Here is a 24162-nt window from a genome sequence, read left to right on the forward strand (position 1 = left end):
ATTTCTTCCCTCAGTAACCTGGGATAGATCCCATCCGGACCTGGGGACTTGTCCACCTTAATGCCTTTTAGAATACCCAAAACGTCCCCTTTCCTTATGCCGACTTGACCTAGAGTATTTAAACATCCATCCTTAGCCTCAACATCCGTCATGTTCCTCTCCTTGGTGAATACCGATGCAAAGTACTCATTAAGAATCTCACCCATTTCCTCTGACTCCACGCATAAATTCCCTCTTTTGTCTGTGAGTGGGCCAATTCTTTCTCTAGTTACCCTCTTGCTCCTTACATACGAATAAAAGGCTTTGGGATTTTCCCTAACCCTGTTAGCCAAAGATATTTCATGACCCCTTTTAGCCCTCTTTATTGCACGTTTGAGATTTGTCTACTTTGCCGATATTCCTCCAAAGCTTCATCAGATTTTAGTCGCCTAGATCTTATGGATGCTTCCTTTTTCATCTTAGCTAGTCTCACAATTCCACCCGTCATCCATGGTTCCCTAATCTTGCCATTTCTATCCCTCATTTTCACAGGGACATGTCTGTCCTGCACTCTAATCAACCTTTCCTTAAAAGAGTCCCACATTTCAAATGTGGATTTACCCTTAAAGAGCTGCTCCCAATCCACATTCCCTAGCTCCTGCTGAATTTTGTTATACTTGGCCTTTCCCCAATTTAGCACTCTTTCTTTCGGACCACTCTCGTCTTTGTCCATGAGTATTCTAAAACTTACGGAATTGTGATCGCTATTCCCAAAGTAATCACCGACTGAAACTTTAACCACCTGGCCGGGATCATTCCCCAATCCAGGTCCATTATGGCCCCTTCCCGAGTTGGACTATTTACATACTGCTCTAAAAAACTCTCCTGGATGCTCCTTAAAAATTCTGCTCCATCTACGTCTCCAACACGACATGAGTCCCATTCAATGTTGGGGAAGTTAAAATCTCCCATCACGACCACCCTATCGCTCCTACATTTTTCTATAATCTGTCTACATATTTGTACCTCTACTTCACGCTGGCTTTTGGGAGGCCTGTAGTAAAGTCCCAACAATGTTAGTGCACCCTTCCTATTTCTTGGCTCTACCCATATTGCCTCAGTGCTCAAATCCTCCATCGTGCCCTCCTTAATCATAGCTGTGATATCATCTCTGACTAGTAATGCAACTCCTCCACCCCTTTTACCGCCCTCTCTGTCCCTCCTGAAGTATCTATACCTTGGGATATTTAGTTGCCAGTCTTGCCCTTCCCTTAACCAAGTCTCCGTAATACCAATAACATCATATTCCCAGGTACTACTCCAAGCCCTAAATTCATCTGCCTTACCTGCTACACTTCTCGCATTGAAACAAATGCACCTCAGACCACCTGTCCCTTTGCGTTCATCATCTCTTCCCTATCTACTCTTCCCCTTAGTCACATTGAGTTTATTATCTAGTACCTTACTGGCTTTAGTTGCTGCCTCTTTACTGACCTCTGACTTCCTAATCTGGTTCCCATCCCCCTGCCACATTAGTTTAAAACCTCCCCAACAGTGTTAGCAAAAGAACCTCCTAGGACATTGGTTCCAGTCCTGCCCAGGTGTAGACCATCTGATTTGTAATGGTCCCACCGCCCCCAGAACCGGTTCCAATGTCCCAAAAATATGAACCCCTCCCTCCTGCACCATCTCTCAAGCCACGTATTCATTCTGACTATTCTTGAATTTCTACTCTGACTATCTCGTGGCACTGGTAGCAATCCCGAGATTACTACCTTTATCTCCTAACTCCCTAAATTCTGATTGGAGGACCTCATCCCGTTTTTTACCTATATCGTTGGTGTCTATATGCACTACGACAACAGGCTGTTCACCCTCCCCCTTCAGTATGTCCTGCAGCTGATCTGAGACATTCCTGAACCGTGCACCCGGGAGGCAACATACCATTCGGGAGTCTTGTTTTCGACCACAGAAACGCCTGTCTACTCCCCTTACGATTGAATCCCCTATGACTATAGCCCTGCCAGTCTTTTTCCCACCCTTCTGTGCAGCAGAGCCAGCCACGGTGCCATGAGCCTGGCTACTACTGCCTTCCCCTGGTGAGACATCACCCCCAACAGTATCCAAAACGGTATACCTGTTTTGGAGGGAAATGACCACAGGGGACACCTGCACTGCCTTCCTGCTCTTTCTCTGCCTTTTGGTCACTCATTCCCTGTCTCCCTCACCAACCCTAATCTGCGGTGTGACGAACTCACTGAACGTGCTATCCACGACCTCCTCAGCATCGCGGATGCTCCAAAGTGAGTCCATCCGCAGCTCCAGAGCCGTCATGTGGTCTAACAGGAGCTGCAGCTGGACACACTTCCCGCACATGAAGGGGTCAGGAGCATTGGCCGCGTCCCTGAACTCCCACATTGAGCACAAGGAGCATAACACGGGTCTGGGATCTCCTGCCATTTTTACACTTTACCTTAACTGATTACAAATATAATATCAAATAATGAATAAGTGAAAACAATAAGGATTTTACTTACCAATCTCAATACTATAGTTCTTTTTTTGTCTCCATCAATCTCTCCTACCATCGGGTTTTCCTATCAGCATCAGACTTTCTAAATTATGATTTCGAATTATGTGCCCAAGAAAATACAACTGTCCCTCCCCGATAGGTGGGGGGGAACTGGAAACTTGGGGGTAGATATACTATAAATGGTTAATTCTAACTATTTGAAGTGCCAATAAGACTCAGTATATGTCATCATAAGAAGTAATATAATATCTCTTGATCTTGCTCTCGCCTGTAGACCTCATGGAAAAGATGTAGCTTACAGTAAGAAATGTTCCATTGAAGTTAATATTTTCCCAACCCTCTGTGCAGATTCTGTGTTAGCATGAGACCAAGAATGTCATCAAGCAGTTAAAGAGTGGAAATATTGAGTCAAAAGAACACAAGCTTGATGTTGGAACGATGGTGACTGGCCCGATTTGAGGGACACATCTGCAATGACTTGTGTTTTTGTCGGCTCATTTCACTATTGTCTGTGGACAAGCCTAGGCTACAAAAACACCTGATGGCTTAGCAACAGGGCCAATGAACACTGGCTTAGTAAACTCCCCACAATATTGCAACACTGAATGGCTGTCATGTGATCCTTGGAGCTTTTGCCTCTACATTGCACACCAAAGTAGTGGAGGACTGTTGTGCAAAACCCAGAAAAACATGGCAGTCTTGTCCATACTATAGATAACTCTCTGCACAGTGACTCAAACATTTGTGCAAAACACTACATTCAGTGACTGACAACATTGGTGTTGACACTGGCACTCTTGCATGAGATGACCTGGAATGAGATGGATGGTTGTGGAAAGATTCTAACCACTCATTGGGTCCTTGAACATGGTAAACTAGGGGAAGGGTGTAGTGCAGGGTTTTTGTTCAAGGAGTGGACGAGAAAAGATGATGGATTGGGAGCAAACAAGGTAGAATCACTCCTATATCATGTATGCACTGTTGAAAGGTCAGACCTGGGGACTTCCGATTGCGACTATGCTGAGCTAAGTCGCACGTTCGGCAGCTCCCGTCAGAAACGGACTTTTGGGCTCTTTTTAGGGGCACCAGCAACATTTGTTTGACGGTTCCCAGTGTGGGAAGGTGACAGTACGATTCCTCCAGCACTCTATGGATTGGACCAGGAGTAGAGCGGTGAAAAAAGTGATTTTGGTGCAGCGAAAAGTGCGAGGGAAGAGAACCAAGATGGCGACGGGTGGAGACCAGGCAGCATGGGCACAATGGCCGCAAGAGCAGCAGGAGTTCCTCAAGCGCTGTTTTGCGGACCTGAAGGCAGAGCTGCTGGAGCCGATGAAGGTATCGATCGATAAGCTGGTCAAGACCCAGAAGGCCCAAGGGGCGGTGATCCGGGAGGTGTGGTAAAAGGCCTCGGAGAACGAGGACGAGATCTTGGGCCTGGTGGTGAAGGTGGAGGCACACGAGGCGCTGCACAAGAAGTGACAACAAAAGTTTGAAGACATGGAGAATCGGTCGAGGAGGAAGAACCTTCGGATTCTGGGTCTCCCGGAGGGAGTGGAGGGGTCGGATGCTGGAGCATACGTGGTCATGGTGCTGAACACCTTGATAGGCGCGGGAGCTTCCCGAGGCCCCTGGAGCTGGATGGGGCTCACCGAGTCCTGGCGAGGAGGCCCAAGGCCAAACAGCCGCCGCGGGCAGTAATGGTGTGGTTCCACCGCTTTGTGGACATGGAGTGTGTCCTGAAATGGGCTAAAAAGGAGCGGAGCAGCAGGTGGGAGAACGCAGAGATCAGTATATATCAGGACTGGAGCTTGGAGGTGGCCAAGAAGAGGGCCGGGTACAACCGGGCTAAGGCAGTTCTGCATCGGAAGGGGGTGAAATTCGGGATGTTGCAGCCGGCGCGATTGTGGGTCACGTTTAAGGACCAACACCATTACTTTGAGACGCCGGAGGAGGCGTGGACCTTTATCCAGGCCGAAAAGTTGGACACGGACTGAGGGTTTGTTGGGAGGGGGTGTCAAGGGGGGGGTTATTGTGTTTTGGGGGATGTTCTCTTCTGGCGGCCAAGTTGCTTAGGGGGTTTATGGACCAGTTGGGGGAAGTGGACCCATGGCGGTTTGCCAGGCGGGGGGCCAGGGAATTTTCCTTTTTTTCCCACGTCCATAAAGCCTACTCCCGGATAGATTTCTTAGTTATGAGTAGGGCACTAATCCCGAGAGTGAAGGGCACGAAATATTCGGCCATAGCTATTTCAGATCATGCCCCGCATTGGGTGGAGCTGGAGTTGGGGGAGGAGAGGGACCAGCGCCTGCTGTGGTGCCTCGATGTGGTACTGTTGGCGGATGAGGAGGTGAGCGGGCGGATCCGGGGGTGCATTGAAAAATATTTAGAGGCTAACGACAATGGGGAGGTGCAGGTGGGAGTGGTCTGGGAGGCGCTGAAGGCGGTGGTCATGGGAGAACTAATCTCCACTAGGACCCATAAAGGAGAGGAAGGAAAGGAGAGAGAGGGAGAGATTGGTGGGGGAGATATTAAGGGTGGATAGGAGGTATGCAGAGGTCCCCGAGGAGGGATTACTAAAGGAGTGACGAAGCCTCCAGGCCGAATTCGACTTGTTGACTACCAGGAAGGCAGAGGTGCAGTGGAGGAAAGCGCAAGGGGCGGTGTACGAATATGGGGAGAAGGCGAGCCGGATGTTGGCACATCAGCTTTGGAAGCGGGAGGCAGCGATGGAGATTGGGGACGTTAGGGATAGAGGGGGAATACGGTGCGGAGTGCGGTGGGAATAAATGGGATATTCAGGGACTTTTATGAGGAGCTGTATAGGTCTGAGCCCCTGACGGGGAGGGGGGATGCGCCGATTTTTGGATCGGCTGAGGTTCCCCAGGGTTGAGGAGGAGCAGGTGGTTGGGCTAGGGGTACCGATTGGGCTGGAGGAGCTGATTAAGGGGTTGGGGAGCATGCAGGCATGGAAGGCCCCCGGGGCCGGATGGGTTCTCGGTGGAATTCTACCGGAAGTACATGGACCTGTTGGGCCCACTACTAGTGAGGACTTTCAATGAGGTGAGGGAAGGGGGTGGCCCTGCCCCCAACAATGTCCAGGGCGCTGATCTCGCTGATCCTGAAGCGGGACAAGGGCCCATTACAGTGTGGGTCGTACAGGCCGATCCTGCTCCTCAACGTCGACGCGACGTTGTTGGCGAAGGTGCTGGCTACCAGAATTGAGGACTGTGTCCCGGGGGTGATCACTAGGACCAGACGGGATTTGTGACGGGTAGGCAGTTGACACCAATGTGCGGAGGCTCCTCAACGTAATTCTGATGCCTGCAGTGGAGGGGGAAGCGGAGGTAGTGGCGGCTATGGACACGGAGAAGGCCTTCAATAGGGTGGAGTGGCAGTATCTTTGGGAAGTGCTGAGGAGGTTTGGGTTCTGGGAGGGGTTCATCAGTTGGGTTAGGCTACTTTATGAAGCCCCGGGGGTGAGTGTGGCCACAAACCGGCAGAGGTCGGAATACTTTCGGCTGTACCGGGTGACGAGGCAGGGGTGTACTCTATCTCCCTTGTTGTTCGCATTGGCAATTGAGCCTTTGGCCGTGGCACTGAGGGAGTCCAGGAACTGGAGGGGACTGGTTCGGGGGGGGAGACAAACACCGGGTGTCGCTGTATCCCGATGACCTGTTATTGTATGTGGCGGACCCAGTGGAGGGGATGCCGGAGGTTATGCGGATCCTCAGGGAGTTCGGGGACTTTTCCGGATATAAGCTTAACGTAGGGAAGAGTGAGCTCTTTGTGATACACCCAAGGGACCAGGGAAGGGAGATAGACGAGCTTCCGCTGAAGAGGGCGGAATGGAGCTTTCGGTAGCTGGGGATCCAGATGACTAGGAGTTGAGGGGCCCTGCATAAGCTCAATTTGACACGGCTGGTGGAGCAGATGGAGGAAGAGTTTAAAAGGTGGGATATGTTGCCACTGTCGTTGGCGGGTAGGGTGCAGTCGGTGAAAATGACGGTCCTTCTGAGGTTCCTCTTTGTGTTCCAGTGCCTTCCCATCCTGATCCCTGAGACCTTTTTTAAACGGGTCAGCAGGAGCATCATGGGACTCGTGTGGGCGAATAAGACCCCAAGGGTAAAAAGGGTGTTTCTGGAGCATGGCAGGGACAGAGGAGGGCTAGTGTTGCCCAATCTATGTGGGTACTACTGGGCTGCCAATGTGGCGATGATCCGTAAGTGGATAATGGAGGGGGAGAGGGCGGCGTGGAAGAGACTGGAGATGGCGTCCTGTGTGGGCACTGGTCAGAGCGCTGGTGACGGCACAGCTGCCGCTCCCGCCAACAAGGTACACCACGAGTCCAGTGGTGGCGGCGACTCTGAAAATCTGGGGGCAGTGGAGGTGCCACAGGGGTGAGGTAGAGGCCTCGGTTTGGTCCCCGATCCGAGAGAACCATCGGTTCGTCCCGGGGAGAATGGATGGGGGGTTTCTGAGCTGGCATCGGGCAGGAATTAAAAGAATGGGGGACCTGTTTATAGATGGGACCTTTGCGAGCCTTGGGGCGATGGAGGAGAAATTGCCCCCCGGAAATGCCTTCAGGTACATGCAGGTGAGGGCGTTCGTGAGACGGCAGGTGAGGGAATTTCCGCTGCTCCCAGCACATAAGATTCAAGATAGGGTGCTCTCGGGGGTGTGGGTCTCGGTGGTCTATCAGGAGATGAAGGAAGAGGAGGAGACCTCGGTGGAGGAGCTGAAGGGTAAATGGGAGGAGGAGCTTGGGGAGGAGATAGATGAGGATCTGTGGGCTGATGCCCTGGGTAGGGTTAATTCTTCCTCCTCTTGCGCCAGGCTTATACAATTTAAGGTTCTTCACAGAGTGCATATGACAGGGGCGAGGTTGAGTAGGTTTTTTGGGGTAGAGGACAGGTGTGTGAGGTGCTCGGGGAGCCCACCAAACCACGCCCATATGTTCTGGGCATGTCCGGCGCTGGATGGGATTTGGAGGAGCTTTGCGAGGACGGTGTCTAAGGTGGTGAACACCCAGGTCAAGCCGAGCTGGGGATTAGCATTATTTGGGATATCGGACGAGCCGGGAGTGCAGGAGGCGAAAGAGGCCGGTATTCGGGCCTTTGCGTCCCTGGTAGCCTGGCGGAGGATTCTGCTACAGTGGAAGGATGCGAAGTCCCCAAGTGTAGAAGCCTGGATCAGCAACATGGCAGGGTTAATTAAATTGGAGAGGGTAAAGTTTGCCTTGCGAGGGTCTGTGCGAGGGAGGTGGTCAGCAGCAGCAGCAACCCAGGGGGTAGAGGGGGGTGTGTGAGGGGGGATTTCGGGTATGTGTTTATTATCGTGTCATGGGGGTTTGTACATTGGAGGAATTCGCGATACAAGTGTACGATGTTGATCTGTGTGTTTTATGCTTTTCTTTTTTCTGTAAGGGGGGGGTTTCTTAAAAATTTGCCAAAATTGAATAAAAATATTTTTTTTTAAAAAGAAAGGTCAGACCTGCAGTAGAGCTGTTTTCTAGTAGGAAAGCAGTGGGATTCAGCAGCGTCAAGAAACTCCTGTTTATATTTCAAGATGCTGAAATCCTTTGTTTTACCACAAGGAGGCTTTTGCCAACTCCCATATGCTTTAGCTGCCATGATCATGCTAGTTAGTTGTTGATTCCGTTGACCCAATGACAACTCATTGTGCTTCTGTTTACCAGCCATGTACTCAATCTCAATGGTGAAAATTTTCTAAACAATCTTGAAGAACCAAATAAGATTATGATCAGTCCCTAATGAACATTGCCAGGATGTTCAGTAAACTGAAGTGCCTGTATATCTCTGCCTGCGCCTGCACCTTCTCCCAATGACAATTCCAAAATGACAGACAGCCATACTGTACTGAGTTTGGTAGGTTGGGTGCATGTGCTGTGTCTGGGTCCACGTGCATGTGCACCAACTGGGTTCATATGCATGAACTGCATCTGCAGGCATGATTATGGGAATCTTCCAAGCCTGCACTCTCGCATATCTTTGGCATCTGTGTAAATGAGTCTATTCTAAAATAATGGAAAACACATAAAAAAATAATGAAACATGGCACTAAATATTCCAAGAAGTAAATTCCCATGTAAATTATAACCAAGTCTAAAAATTATTCCAGTACTAACTGGTTAAATTAAAGTGTGGATTCATTTTGTCATGCAAAGGTCAGAATGCAACACAACTGTAGTCAATGTATTAAAGGAACTATCCCTGACGAGACTGAGTTACAACTGCAAATCAACCCCCACAACTTTCTATGGGAACAACAGTTCTTTTAAGTATATTTTTTCATCTTTAAGGAGTTGCATTAAAGGTCACTCCATCTGATAAACTACCGTATTATTGCAAGAAAATGTTCCAGGCTATAAAACAGAAACGGCACTTTTGTACAGCAATATAATCCTATCTAACATGGATGATGATATAATGCAGCATACAAGAACACAAAGATAAATCACTGATGCTTTCCCAATGAAAAACACTAAGACAGCAGCCTGTCTCTGTGATTTGCCTTCTGACAGAGACTGGATAAGGTCATCTGTTTGCATCTGGGTAAAATATGCATGACTAGAAAAGTAAGTATAATGGTGGTTCCACACATTGACTAACATCTGGCATTCAAACATTGCACTGCTTAAATAAAAAGAAACTTGGGTTGCACTGTGGAATGCCTGTGGATGCACAAATAATGACAGCAACTAACACGAGCAGCTGAATATTTCTGACTGAATATGGCTGAAAATTCCTCCTAAGTTTATAACAACCCAAGGAATTGTTCAGAAAAAAAACATGTGGAAGTTTTTTTCTTGATTACCTGCCAGTGAAGGATGATGCTCCAGATCAAACCCAAAGTAAGTTTATGATTTCCATCCACTATATCACTTCCACCAATATTTACCAAATCCACCTGTGGAGATAAAGAAGGATAAATGTAACTTGCAATTTTGTCACTGCAGCACACTTTTGCAACAGATGGTCTCGAATTTTAGCTAAGATTGCTCAACAAGCCACCTACAAATGCTTCTACAAGATATACAAGCTCCAAAACAGAAGCACACTATGGTCTGAATGTGTGGAAATTTGGTGGTGGGAATGGGGTGCATTTAATCATTTGGGAGGGAGGGGTGGGGGGGCAGAAATCCTGCCACCTTCCCACCACACTGTCAATCGAGGTCTTTAAGTGGCCAATAAATGCCCACTTAAGGGCCATATTCCTGCTGAGCTGTGGGTTGGGTGCTCAACATGCAGGGAGCATGACAAGTAAACAAATGCGGTTTTTGCCTGTGGGCCCCGCAGGGTCCCTCATTCAAAGACACTCATTGCCAGATCAAGGTACCTGGCATTGTGAAGGGAGGTGATGGGGGTCTCTGCTGAGAGCCACTCCCCTGCACTAGCTGTTCATTCCTCTCCCATGACCCTCCATCCCGCCATTACTCACCTGTAGCCTGGGATCCAGCGATGATTCTCAGCCTTGCACTGGTGTCATACTGACAGCAGTCACCATCTGCCTCCTGTCACTGCAATTGAATAGAGCTGCTGACCAATCAGAGGCCAGCTGCTCTCATGGTACAGGACATCAGTACCTGGGGTTCTTGATCCTGGGAAATGTAGTCCACTGATCTTCAAATACTCAAGTGGCACATGATGCAGCAGGTCTTCCTTGGAAGAAGTGATATGGAGCTCTCGTAGGCTCTCCAGCTAATGGCCGAGACCCCCGTTGCCCCCATAAGTTTCTAGTCATACACTACATTTAGTTAATAGTTACCAACATGAGTGCAACTGTAAAAGTGGATTAATTATTGTATATTGTAATCCTTGCTGCCCTATCCTGAACACGCATCTTTCTCTAGTTTCTCGATATTTCTATATCACCCTTTCTGATCTCAACTTAGTCATGAGACCTAACTCCTTCTCTCTCGATCCTATTCCCATTAAACTGCTGTCTACCAATTCTCCACATGGTCCCTATTTGAACTGATTTAGTGAATAGTTAATCTATTGCATTTTTAACATTTTCCAGTGTTGATGAAGGGTCACCAACCTGAAAGGTTACCTGTTTTGCTCTTGCTACAGGTCCTGCCAGACCTGTTGAGTATTCCCAGCATCTTTTTCTTATTGCTAATGATTCTCTCTCTTCAGATGTCATCATCTCTCTCATTTAAAATGTACTGCCATCATACCCTCATCAAAAATAATCCCTGACCCCACCATCCTTTCAAGCTGCCACCCCATCTCCAACCTCCCTTTTTGCAAAGGTCCTTCAACATGTTGCCATCTTCCAAATCAGTGCCCATCTTTCCCAAAACTCTATCTTTGAGTCCCTCCAATAACCACTTGGGCTAGCCTCCCACCATTCTACCCTCCATGAACTTGAAGTCATCCAAAACTCTGTTGCTTGTATTTTAACACCGACTAGGTTCTGTTCATCTATTATCCCGGTGACCACAAACATTGGCACCCAGTCAAGAAATGTCTTTATTTGAAAATTATCATCTATTTTTCAATTCCCTCAATGGCCTTTTCCCCTGCCACCTTTCCCCACTTCCAATCTCTGTAGTCTGGTATTTCTCCACCATTGGTGGCCTTGCTATCAGTGACCTAGGCTGAAGCTCTTGAATTCTCTCTCGTCAACTCTCCAACTCTCTACCTCACTATTCTCCTTTGAGACACTCTTTCACCTTTGATCATCTGATGTCATATCTTTCTTTTGCACCTCAACATCATATTTTGCTTGACAATGCTCCTGTGAAATGCTTTGGGACACTTTGCTACACTAAAGATATTGTATAAATTCAAGTTGTTGCTGTATGAGTTTAATTGAGAGCTGTGCACCATTTAAAACCCAAAGATGAGTTGACTTAATTTCTCAATTATAGGCTTTAGGTGACATTTCTGTGAGACATAATGGCAGATACTACATAGAGAGATTGGAATGCCAGCAATTCTCATTGGTTCCCCAGCATGATATCAAATAGAGGGCAAGACCAATGACCATCAATTGAGTCACTGAGGCTACTGACTGGCTCATTCTCAAGTTGCATTTGGACAGGGCATGGTAAATTATAATTTTCAAAAGCAGCCAAAGAGTTCTTAATGTGAGCAATATTTACACTAGAACCTAATTGCAGTGCAGAAAGAAAAACTTAGTTGTCCCACCATGACAGCCAATAAAAGACTCCATTTCACATCTTCATCTCCGCAATCAGTTTCTTCCTTTTTTCCTATAGCTGTCCATAAGTCAGCAGGAAATCTTCAGTGCACTGGCCACTGTGTTCACTCCCTTGTTCCTCTCAACTTATTTCTAAAGGCCACACCTGCTATTTCATAATTTCTACTATGGCGAGATAACTTAAACATGATGAGTGTTGAAAGCCCTGGCCTCGGGCATATACTACCTTATTTTCATTTTTCTTAGAGAAGTTAGCATACAACAGAAGTAAGGATAGCAACATAGGAGGATACCTGAACATGCACTGATATGGAAGAGCCCCCCCACAACATTGGTATAAAGGGAAAAGACATAATAATTAGAATCAGGGCATTTCAAAGCGGGTGCTAGAGCAGGGGTTTCTGGGCATCTTCTGCACCAATCTCCTCTCTTTCAGTCAGACACTCAATCACCTTCTCAGTATGGCAACCTGGTGTGAGAGAGGGCTACCTGTGATCTGCAAAATGCGTGCCCTCAATACTACAATCAATCTCTTTTCTCTCTCAATTTTTCGAGGGCGATCAGCCAACTAATGTCCAAAAGAGCAACATGAAAATCTTGATGACAATGCACAATCACTCTACCTTGCAACACGAAGCACAGCAGAGAAGAACGGCATCCTGCATGAGTAAAGTGGATGTAGTTAAAGAGTACGTGAGCATGTGGCAAAGGCAAGGAGCACCAAGGGAAGAATAAACCAGCGAGTCATCTCACATCTGTACTATGCTGAATATTGAGATGAAGATTTCAGATTGTTGCCATTTTTCTTTTCAGAAATATGTTTCTGCACAGTAATTAATGAAGACACTGGACTGCCTGCCAGGGAGTTTTCAAAATATGTTGACTAACATTGTGGAATACATTGCCTGCTTGCATTTTTAAGGGTTCTCATGCATGAAAATCCATAGTCAGCCTTTGACTGTCTGGTCAATCGAATGATTTATCATGCTTAGATTTTGTTTCCAAGCAGTCAATGTTTACTCCGCTGTACAGGTGCAAATAGCACAGAAAAATTCAATAAAACATTAGAGTCACGACAGCTAGCAGGAGAATGGGCAGAGACCTGCTAGATATGCTGCTGTTGTCAGACATTAATAGTTTGGAACTGGAGGTGATGACAGACATGGGGAGGTGCAAGGTCATGGATGAATTTGAAAATAAGGATGATAAATTTCAAATCAAGACATTGCTCAACTGGGAGCCAATGCAGGCCAGTGGTGCAGGTGTGTGTTTGGAAGCTCATCTTGAGGTTAAATATGACACTAAGCTTCGATCTAGCCTCAGGTACTTGCCAGGATGAGTGCTGGAGTTAGTAGCTAGGGAGTAAGGCTGTGGTAACTATAACACACAGTGCTGCATTAACTCTAGTGGTTGGCTATGGTATACTTGACAGATGATGCAATTAATAGCAAGATAAATTAAGGGCGGCACGGTAGCACAGTGGTTAGCACTGCGGCATCACAGCGCCAGGGTCCCAGGTTTAATTCCCGGCTTGGGTCACTGTCTGTGCGGAGTCATCACATTCTCCCCGTGTCTGCATGGGTTTCCTCCAGGTGCTCTGGTTTCCTCCCACTAGTCCCGAAAGACGAGCTGTTAGGTAATTTGGACATTCTGAATTCTCCCTCTGTGTACCCGAATAGGCGCCGGAATGTGGCGACCAGAGGCTTTTCACAGTAACTTCATTGCAATGTAAGCCTACTTCTGACAATAAAGATTATTATAATAAGGTGAGAGCATGCTTGTGTGGAGCATGGACTCGTTGAGCTGAATGGTCCGTTCCTGCACTGAAAATTCTACATACCACTGTTGCTGACTCTATACACAAACAAAGCCTCCTTATACATATTTTTCCAGGAGAAAACAGGTAATGATTGTCCCTTTAAAGGGGAAAATAGCAAAGTGAGGTTCTGTTGGCCTCGGTGACCAATTGGAACTCAGACTGGAGAATCAACTGAGGGGGAAAGAGTAATTTTTGGTAGAGGCATTCTAGAAATAGTCATGCTGCTGCTCTTGTAGATCCTTGTAAAATAAATCTTTTGTTGTTCACTACTGAAGTCTGTGAAAGTGCATTATTACCAAAAAAACAAACATATTCATAGTCCCAATCCTATCACAGCAAATAAAATAATATATACCAATGTGAAGAACAAAATACCCACAAGCTCGTGCAATAAAAATATATTCAAAATTTCAACATTGCATTAACAAAAACAGCTGAGAATTTCTTTGAATATTGTTTGAAACATTCAAACAGACTGTTACTATGCATGATTTATGGGTGGGTGCATGAAGTAATGTTAGTCAGACAGTAAAAAGTTGTAAGATTGCATTGGCATCTTAACGATAACACTGAACCCTGGTTTTCATATATTCATATGGTTTCCACCTGTTTCAGATGGGGTTTTCAGCCAGAATGAATATTCTGCCCAGGAAGGGCAGGTTCTGCAACCAGTGCAAAAAGGTCACTTTCAATTTTCACCCAATATCATATTGTTTCATGTCAATGCAGCAATAAAGAGACCAAAATCACCTCCACAAGTTCCATTCTTTCTCAATCTTGGTCTCATGATATTAGGAAGGCATTGAGCAGGAACCAGAGATTCTTCAGGGACGGGAAGGGAAGGCTGGCATAAAATTCAATCTTAAACTGATCTCATGCTTCTTCAACAGGAAACACAGAAAGCAGCATTGACACTGGAACCATGCCATCTAACAATTCTCCCAACCACAGTTGGTGAAGAGATTACAATTGTCCAAGAGTGGGGAAATTTGGCAAATTTATCATAAATATTGGAGAAAGATGCCTCCATTTATTTTTCAAATTGAGTATTATATGATTAAGAACAATAAACGTGGCCTTTTGAACTGGTAGTCCAGTAAACAATGCCCTCTCACAACTTTAAAACTCTTGTGCTACAGTCTACCATACAGATTACACCAACTCACACATAATCACATAGTTACTTACATTGTTCTTCTGCAAAATTTGTAGTGCTCGGTTGACATTATTTAATGAATGAACTCTTGTGCATCCCTTTTCTTTTGCCTGGAACAATATATACACAGGGACAACAAAAAAAAAATCAATTTTAGTAAGAATCTGGATTTTATCTACAATCAGCTGGAGAGGGCTGTACTGAAGGCTGCATAACTGCTCATCCCAATCCACTGCAGCTAAGGAAACAAAATTACATTCCAGCTAAAGATTCATCTGGCAGTAAAGATTCAGTGAGTTGGACTTCTGGTGGCGGCTATGAAGGAATAAGTCGCACATTTGGTGGCTCCTGCTCGGGTTGGACTGTTGGACCTTTTCCCCCGATTTTCTACCGGACTTGAACTGTAAAACTGTAGACAGAAGTGTGTACTGAATTCTCACATCGGTGCATGGAGAGAAGGACCAGAAGTACTTGTAAAGGCAGAAACAGAAAGACAGAGACGGCTTGGGCTGAAGCTGCAGCGGGAGACAGCATGGCGGAGGACCGGACCTCTGGTTTGTCGAGCAACGGAGCAGCTGATGTACGTTATTCAGGAAGGCTTTGCAAAGCAGAAACGGGACTGCTTGGACCCGAGAAAAGAGTCGATTGAACGGCTGGAGCTTAAAATGGACGTCCAAGATCGGGTGATCCAGAAGGTAGAGAAGGCACTGGCTGAGCAGGAGAAACGTCAAACTGCGGTGGAGTTGGAGGTGGGGATGCTGAGAGACCAGCAGAAGAAGCTCCTGGAGAAGGTGGAGGACCTAGAGAATAGGTCCTGCTGGCAGAACTTGAGAATCGTTGGGCTCCCGGAGGGGTCCAAAGGAGAGGACACTGGGGCATACATCACAGATATATTCGAGAAGCTGCTGGGGGATGGGGCATTCTCCCGACCCTTGGAGGGGGACAGGGCTCACAGAGCACTCGCGAGGAATCCACGAACGGGAGACCCCCCCCCCCCCCGAGGGCAATGGTGATGAGATTCCACATACTTGGATAAGGAGCGCATTTTACAGTGGGCCAAGCAGACACGGAGCTGTAAGTGGGGCAATAGTATCCTGTGGGTCTACCAAGACCTGAGTGTGGAGGTGGCCAGGAGAAGAGCAGGCTTCAACCAGATTAGGTCAATCCTTTTTAAGAAAACGGTGAAGTTGTACCCGGCCCGTCTCTGGGTCACATACGAGGAACAGCATTTTATTTTGAATCGCCTGAGGACGCGCTGGACTTCGTGAAAAGGAAAGGACTGGTGGTGGACTGAGAACTTTTGAACTTTTCTGCAATGTTCATGGGTTTTTTTTCTTTTTGTTTCTCTGTTCGTTAAAAAAAAAGTTTCTCATTTTTCGTTTTTTAAAAAGCTGTTTGTAATGCCTTCTGTATTGATTTGGGACCAGTGGCAGAGCTGAATGAGTTAATTTTTCATTTGCACTGTCGGGGGATGGAGATGTGCTTGTTTAGATTTTAGTTTTTTTCTGTCGGGCAATTGTGTGGGGATTATTTGATGTTGAGTATGTTTGTATGAGCGGGGGGGGGGGAACAATAGGTGGGAGACTATCTGGCACCAGGGATGGGGGCCACCAAGCTAGCTGGGCGGGCTAGCTCATGGAAGCGCAGTGGGGGGGGGGGGGGGGGTGCATATGTTCGGTTTATCAAAGGGGTTGGGTTACAGAGTGTTGTTACTAGGGGGGAGGGAAATATTCTGCTGACGAGGGAGGGACTTGGGCCAAGGGACAGAGAGGAGGTTGGGGGCGGAGGCAACATGGGGCGGGCTGGTGGAGGCACAGAGCATGGGCTGGAGGCGGGCCCAAAAAAGGGGATGGCTGATTGGCGAAGGGGGGGCAATGAGCCCCCCAACTAGGCTGATCACCTGAAACATTTGAGGGTTAAATGGGCCGGTCAAGAGGGCATGTGTGTTTGCGCATCTTGGGGGACTGAAGGCAGACGTGGTAATATTGCAGGAGACGCACCTCAGAGTAACTGACCAGATTAGATTGAGGAAAGGCTGGGTCAGTCAGGTCTTTCACTCGGGTCTGGATTCAAAGACTAGAGGGGTCGCGATTCTGATCAATAAGCGGGTGGTGTTTGAGGGGGGTTGAATAATTTTGGATGTGGGAGGTCAGTACATTGTGGTCAGTGGCAAACTGGAGGGGGTGCAGGTGGTATTAGGAAATGTGTATGCGCCAAATTGGGATGATGTGGAGTTTATAAAGAGGATGTTGGGAAAGATACCGGACCTAGACTCGCACAGGTTGGTCATGGGAGGGGAATTCAACACAGTTATTGACCCTGGCTTGGACCGGTCAAGCTCAAAAATGGGCAAAGGAACTAAAAGGGTTCATGGAGCAGATGGGGGGGGAGGGTGGATCCATGGAGATTTGAGGGGGGGGGGGGGGGGGTGGATCCATGGAGATTTGAGCAGTCGAGGGTGAAGGAGTTCTCCTTCTACTCACACGTGCATGAAGTCTAATCCTGGATCGATTTCTTCATTTTGAGCAGGGTCTTACGGCAGGGGTGGTGGCAGGGGTGGTGACACGGGGTATTTGGCGATCACAATCTCAGACCATGTTCCGCACTGGGTTGACCTGAAGGTTAGTAAAGACAGTAACCAGCGCCCCCACTGGAGGTTAGACTTGGGAATTTTGGCTGACGAAGGGGTGTGCGAGCGGCTGAGGAAATGTATTCAGAACTACCTGCAGGTCAACGTCATGGGGGCAATTTCAGCAATGATGGTCTGGGAAGCACTGAAGGCGGTCGTCAGAGGGGAGCTGATCTTGATGCGGGCCCATAGGGAGAAGGTGGACAGGGCAGAGACGGACCAACTGGTAAAGGAAATACTACAGATCGATAGGAGGTATGCGGAGACCACAGAGGCAGGGCTTTTAAGGGAACGGCGGAGGATACAGGCGGAGTTTGGTTTGTTAACCAAAGGAGGGTGGCGAAGCAGCTGAGAAAAGCGAGGGGGGCGATCTATGAGTTCGGAGAGAAGGCCAGTAGAATGCTTGCAAAGCAGCTTAGAAAGAGGGAGGCAGCCAGGGAGATAGGGAAAGTAAATAACAGAGATGGGAACATGGTTGGAGATTCAGCAGGGGTGAATGAGGCGTTTAGGGATTTCTACAGTAGGCTGTATAGGTCGGAACACCCTACGGGGCCAGAGGGGGTGAGGCACTTCTTGGGGGGGGCTGAATTTCCCAAAGGTGAATGGGAAGCTGGTGGAAGGCCTGTGGGCCCCAATCGGGTTGGAAGAGATAGTGGAGGGTCTGAAGGCCATGCAGGCGGGTAAAGCCCCGGGGCTGGACGGCTACCCAGTGGAGTTTTGTAAAAAGTTCTCTGGGATATTGGGGCCGGTGTTGATGAGGATATTCAATGAGGCAAGGGAAAGAGGGTTGCCGCCCCCGACGATGTCACTGGCCATGATTTCGCTGATTCTGAAGCAGGACAAGAACCCAGAGCTGTGGGCGTCCTACGGGCCGATATCCCTGTTGAATGTGGATGCCAAACTGCTGGCCACAATTTTGTCCTTCAGGAAGGAGGATTGTGTTCCGGACATTATTGGGGAGGACCAGACGGGGCTTGTTCAGGGTAGCCTGTTGGTGGCCAATGTAAGAAGGTTGTTAAATGTGATCATGATGCCCCGGAAGGTAGGGAGGTGGAGGTAGTGATCGCAATGGATGAAGAAAAGGCTTTTGATCGGGTAAAATAGGATTATCTGTGGGTGGTACTGGGACGGTTCGGATTTGGGAGGGGCTTTATTGACTGGGTCAGGTTGCTGTATCAGGCTCCTGTGGCAAGTGTACGAATAGGACAACATCGGACTATTTTAGACTGCACCGGGGGATGAGACAGGAATGCCCCCTCTCCCCACTGTTGTTCGCGCTAGCTATGGAGCCATTGGCAATTGCTTCTTAGAGCCTCAAGGGGCTGGAAGGGGGTGGTCCGGGTGGAGAGGGGGGGGTGGAGCACAGAATCTCGCTCTCTACAGGCGATCTGCTTCTGTATGTATCGGACCCATTAGAGGGGTTGGAAGAAATCATGAGAATTCTAGGGGAATTTGGCTGGTTTTCAGGGTATAAGCTAAATATAGGGAAAAGTGAGATGTTTGCGGTCCAGGCGAGGGGTCAGGCGGTGCGACTGGGGGAGCTGCCGTTTAGATTAGTAGGGGGAAGCTTTAGGTACCTAGGCATTCAGGTGGCGCGGGAATGGGACTGGCTGCATAAATTAAATCTGGCCCAGCTAGTAGACCAAATGAAGGACGATTTTCGGAGATGGGGCGCGCTCCCATTGTCATTAGCTGGGAGGGTGCAGATGGTGAAGATGATGGTCCTCCCGAGATTCCTGTTCATGTTTCAATGTTTCCCCATCTTTATTCCGCGGTCCTTTTTTAAACGGGTCAACAAAGTGATGTCTGGCTTTATTTGGGCGGGCAAGACCCCGCGGGTAAGGAATGTAATGCTTGAGTGGAGTCGGGGAGAGGGCGGGCTGGCGCTGCCAAATTTTAGTAAATATTACTGGGCGGCGAATATAGCGATGATCAGGAAGTGGGTGGTGGGGGAGGGGTTGGCATGGGAGCGTATATAGGCGGCTTCATGCAAGGGCACCAGTTTGGGGGCGTTGGCAACTGCGCCTCTGCTGTTCCCGTCGGCACGGTACTCCACCAGCCCCGTGGTGGTGGCAGCCCGAAGAGTCTGGGGGCAATGGAGGAGACATGTGGGAGCAGAGGGAGCATCGGTCTGGTCCCCAATCTGCAATAATCACCAGTTAGCCCCGAGAAGTATGGATGGGGGTTTCCGGATATGGCGGAGAGCAGGGATTGAGAGGATGGGGGATATGTTTATAGAGGGGAGCTTTCCAAGTATGAGGGCGCTGAAGGAGAAGTTTGGGTTGGCGAAGGGAAACAAATTCAGATATCTGCAGGTGCGGGACTTCCTACGTAAACAGGTGTCAGCCTTCCCGCTCCTGCCACGAAGGGGGATTCAGGACAGGGTAGAGGGTGGGGAGGAGAAGGGAGCGTCTCGGACATTAACAAGGAACTTATAGGGCAGCACGGTGGCACAGTGGATTAGCGCTGCAGCCTCACGGCACCGAGGTCCCAGGTTCGATCCCGGCTCGGGGTCACTGTCCGTGTGGAGTTTGCACATTCTCCCTGTGTTTGCGTGGGTTTCGCCCCCACAACCCAAAGATGTGCAGGTTAGGTGAATTGGCCACACTAAATTGTCCCTTAATTGGAAAAAATTAATTGGGTACGCAAAATCTTTTTTTTTTTAAAACAAGGAACTTATGGGGTCAGCGGAGACGCAGGCCGAGGAGCTGAAGTGCAAGTGGGAGGAGGAGCTGGGAGGAGATAGAGGATGGTCTATGGGCGGACGTGTTGAGTAGAGTCAACGGATCCGCAACATGTGCCAGGCTCAGCCTGATACAATTTAAGGTCATTCACCGGGCTCACATGACAGTGGCCCGGATGAGCAGATTCTTTGGGGTGGAAGACAGGTGTGCAAAATGTGCGGGAGGACCAGCGAACCATGTTCACATGTTTTGGGCATGTCCGAAGCTGAGGGGATTTTGGCAGGGGTTTGCAGATGTCATGTCCACGGTGTTAAAAACAAGGGTGGCGCTGAGTCCAGAGGTGGCAATTTTCCGGGTGTCGGAAGATGCAGGAATCCAGGAGGAGAAAGAGGCAGACATTCTGGCCTTTGCTTCCCTGATAGCTCAGAGACGGACACTGTTAGCTTAGAGGGACTCAAAGCCCCTGAAGTCGGAGACCCGCCTATCAGGCATGGCTAGCTTTCTCTGTTTGGAGAAAATCAAGTTCACCTTGAGAGGGTCACTGTTAGGGTTCGCCCGGAGGTGGCAACCGTTCGTCGACTACTTTGCGGAAAATTAATCGTCGGCAGCGGGTGGGGTAGTTTAGCTTAGAGTAGGGGGTTAATAAAAGTGGGACCTGTCATGATATCCACATCAGCATATCATGGTGCAATCACACACACACTGATGGACAGGTAGTTGGACCAACCAGCACACACATAACATCACAGCCAATCACCAGTGAGAGCACACGCACTATAAAACAGGGAACACCACAGTTCCCGCTCATTCTACCAGGAGATAGCTCAGAGCACAGAGCTCACAGCATGCCACTCAGACATAGACCATGTGCTGAGTGCCTCACTAAGATAGTGATAGGGCTGGGTCCACAGGTTAAGTGGTGAAGCACGTACCCAAGCCAGCAGTTAGTAGTTGTTGTTGTTTAAGACAATAAAACAGAGTTGTACCATCTACAGCAGTGTTGGATCATTTGTGCATCGGAGCACCCAACACGACATGACACCAGTAGTGGAAGCTAACCAGCGACTGTGAGACCTACCTGCACCCTTTCAGAAATCCGCCATCCTGCTCCATGGAAAACATCAGCCCGTCGCAGCCGCTCCGAATCGCTGGAAATCTTGACGTAAACTGGAAGCTGTTTAAACAGCGCTTCCAGCTCTTCCTAGAAGCCACAGACAGGGAGAATGCATCGGACTCCAGGAAGATCGCCCTCCTCCTCTCCACGGCAGGGCAACACGCCATCCACATCTATAACTCACTGGCATTCGCGGAAGGCGAGGACAAGACAAAATATAAGACGGTGCTTCTGAAGTTCGAGGAACACTTCGGTGTGGAAATCAATGAGAGCTTCGAGAGGTACCTCTTCCAGCAGCGCCTGCAGGGTAAGGATGAGCCTTTCCAATCTTACTTGACACACGTCCGTATCCTCGCACAGTCCTGCGGCTATGAGGCCACCTCCGGCTCCATCATACGGGATCAGATAGTTTTTGGGGTCATCTCGGACACCCTACGCCAGCAGCTCCTAAAAATAAAGCGCCTCACCTTAGCGACTGCGATCGAGACCTGCGTCCTCCATGAGAACGCGACCAGCCGGTACTCCCAAATCCAGGTGGCCAAAACAGCACAGCACGGGTCTTATGAGGCAGAGCGGGTCCAGTCGATCGAGTTCCTCCCGGCCCGTGGCCCGGACGAGGGTGGCCATTTCGCGCGCTTTCCGAGGCCTCCCGCGCTTGTATGCGCCAAAAGAGGGGACGTTGACGCAGAGGGACGTGATACGCAGGAGTGTTCTCTGCAGGACAGCACCGCGCATGCGCGGTGGCGCAACGAATGCCATGACGTCACGACGTGCGGCAACTGTGACTCCGCCCACTTAAAGCGGCAATGTCCGGCCAAAGCGTGACATTGCCTTCGCTGTGGCAGGATGGGCCACTACGCTGCCTGCTGTCGAGCAGCTCAACCTGCCAACTCCCAACAATTCCGCCACCCTCGCAGGGATGTGCGGGCGATTCAGCCCCCCTACACTGAGTCATATCCTGATAGTATGCAGACCAGCGATACCGAAGACAGGGAGCCCTTCCGCGTTGCGGTAATCCACAAGAACCGGATGTCCCCAAGTCGGAACCACCAGCCGCTGCCAGTGCACAGCATTGATCCGGTCAATGAGTGGTGTGCCACCCAAACGGTCAATTGATCACAGATCACATTTCGCCTGGACACTGGTGCCTCCGCCAATCTCCTCGCATGGTCAGCCTTCCAGACCTTGAAGGTTAAACCACCGATTCTGCCATCCCACTGTCAGCTGGTTGACTACAATGAAAACGTCATCCTGGCCATGGGGTCCTGCCAGCTCGATGTTACACACAACTCACACAAAGCCACATTATCATTTGAAATCGTTGGATCCTCGAAGGACTCTCTGTTAGGCGCACAGGTGTGCAAGATCCTCCACCTCGTTCAGCGGGTACACACTCTGTCTCCAGAAGGCACGTCCGATTTCCCGGATGCAGACTTTAGGGCGCAGCTCCACTCACTCCTCGCTCACAACCAGGAGGGCATGGGCACACTGCCCGACACGTACAAAATACGGCTCAAAGCGGACACCACCCCGGTCATTCACGCACCTCCTAGGGCCCCAGCACCACACAAGGACCGCCTCAAGCAGCAGCTGCAGGACCAAGGAGTGCTTTTCCGGTTCACGGAGACAACGCCATGGGTCAGCTCCATGGTGTGCGTCAAGAAGCCCTCATGCAAGCTCCGGATCTGTATTGACCCAAAAGATTTGAATCACGACATTATGAGGGAACACTACCCCATACCCAAACGAGAAGAAATTACGAGCGAAATGGCTCGGACAAAAATATTCACCAAGCTTGATGCCTCAAAGGGCTTTTGGCAGATTCAATTGGATCAGTCCAGCAGGAAGCTGTGCACTTTCAACACTCCATTTGGCAGATACTGCTACAATAGGATGCCATTTGGTATCATCTCGGCCTCCGAGGTGTTCCATCGCATCATGGAACAGATGATGGAGGGCATCGAAGGGGTACGCATCTACGTAGATGACGTTATCATCTGGTCCACCACACCACAGGAGCACATCAGTCATCTCCAGCGTGTCTTTGCACGGATACGAGATCAGGGCCTGCGCCTCAACTGAGCCAAGTGCTCTTTTGGCCAGACTGAGCTAAGGTTTTTGGGGGACCACATCTCCCGGTTGGGTGTGCGGCCGGATGCAGTCATCGCAGCCATGCAGCAGCCGTCAGACAAGAAGGCAGTGCTGCGCTTTCTCGGGATGGTCAACTTCCTGGGGAAGTTCATTCCTAACCTTGCTTCGCACATGACTGCTCTCCGCCACCTGGTCAAAAAGACAACGGAATTCCAGTGGCTGCCCGCACACCAGAGTGAATGGGAGGACCTCAAGGTCAAGCTCACCACTGCCTTGGTACTGGCTTTTTTCAATACCATACGGGAAACAAAGATCTCAACTGCGCCAGCCAGTCCGGCATTGGGGCGGTACTCCTGCAACGGGACGACACCGCATCATGGGCCCCGGTCGCCTATGCGTCGCGAGCCATGACCCCCACAGAACAGCACTATGCGCAGATTGAGAAGGAGTGCCTAGGCCTGTTGACTGGCATCGACAAGTTTCACGATTATGTATATGGTCTTCCGCAGTTCACTGTGGAGATCGACCATCGCCCCCTGGTCGGCAACATTCAGAAGGACCTCAACGATATAACTCCTCGCCTCCAGCGCATTCTGCTCAAGCTCCAGAGGTACGACTTCCAACTTGGCTGCACCCCGGGGAAGGATCTCATCATCGCAGATGCTCTATCCAGGGCGGTCAACACACCGCCCGACTCGGAGGGGTTCGTTTGTCAGGTCGACGCGCAAGTAGCCTTCACATCGGCCAATCTGCCAGCCACTGATGCGCATCTGGCCCACATTCGCCGTGAGACTGCGGCTGACCCCCTTCTACAGCGTGTAATGCGCCACATGACGGAAGGGTGGCTCAAGTGGCAGTGCCCACAATTTTACAACGTCCGGGACGACTTGGCCGTCATTGATGGTGTCCTTTTGAAGTTGGACCGGATCATGATCCCACACAGCATGCACCGGCTTGTCCTCGAACAA

The 24162-nt window shown here is 49.3% G+C and overlaps 1 protein-coding gene across 15 annotated transcripts in view; it reads right to left on the minus strand.

The window, feature by feature from the left end:
- dmd (dystrophin) overlaps nucleotides 1-24162 on the minus strand; it is a 3042490-nt gene that overhangs the window by 2192422 nt on the left and 825906 nt on the right. For all 15 annotated transcript variants that reach the window (XM_072513983.1, XM_072513987.1, XM_072513978.1 and 12 more), the window contains 2 exons: nucleotides 14709-14786; nucleotides 9347-9439 (listed from right to left, as the gene is read on the minus strand). In XM_072513983.1, the coding sequence (XP_072370084.1) occupies nucleotides 9347-9439; nucleotides 14709-14786 (171 nt within the window). The remainder of the gene's footprint in view (nucleotides 1-9346; nucleotides 9440-14708; nucleotides 14787-24162) is intronic.

The sequence above is a fragment of the Scyliorhinus torazame genome, chromosome 8 (assembly GCF_047496885.1).
Source record: "Scyliorhinus torazame isolate Kashiwa2021f chromosome 8, sScyTor2.1, whole genome shotgun sequence".
Taxonomy (NCBI): Eukaryota; Metazoa; Chordata; class Chondrichthyes; order Carcharhiniformes; family Scyliorhinidae; genus Scyliorhinus; species Scyliorhinus torazame.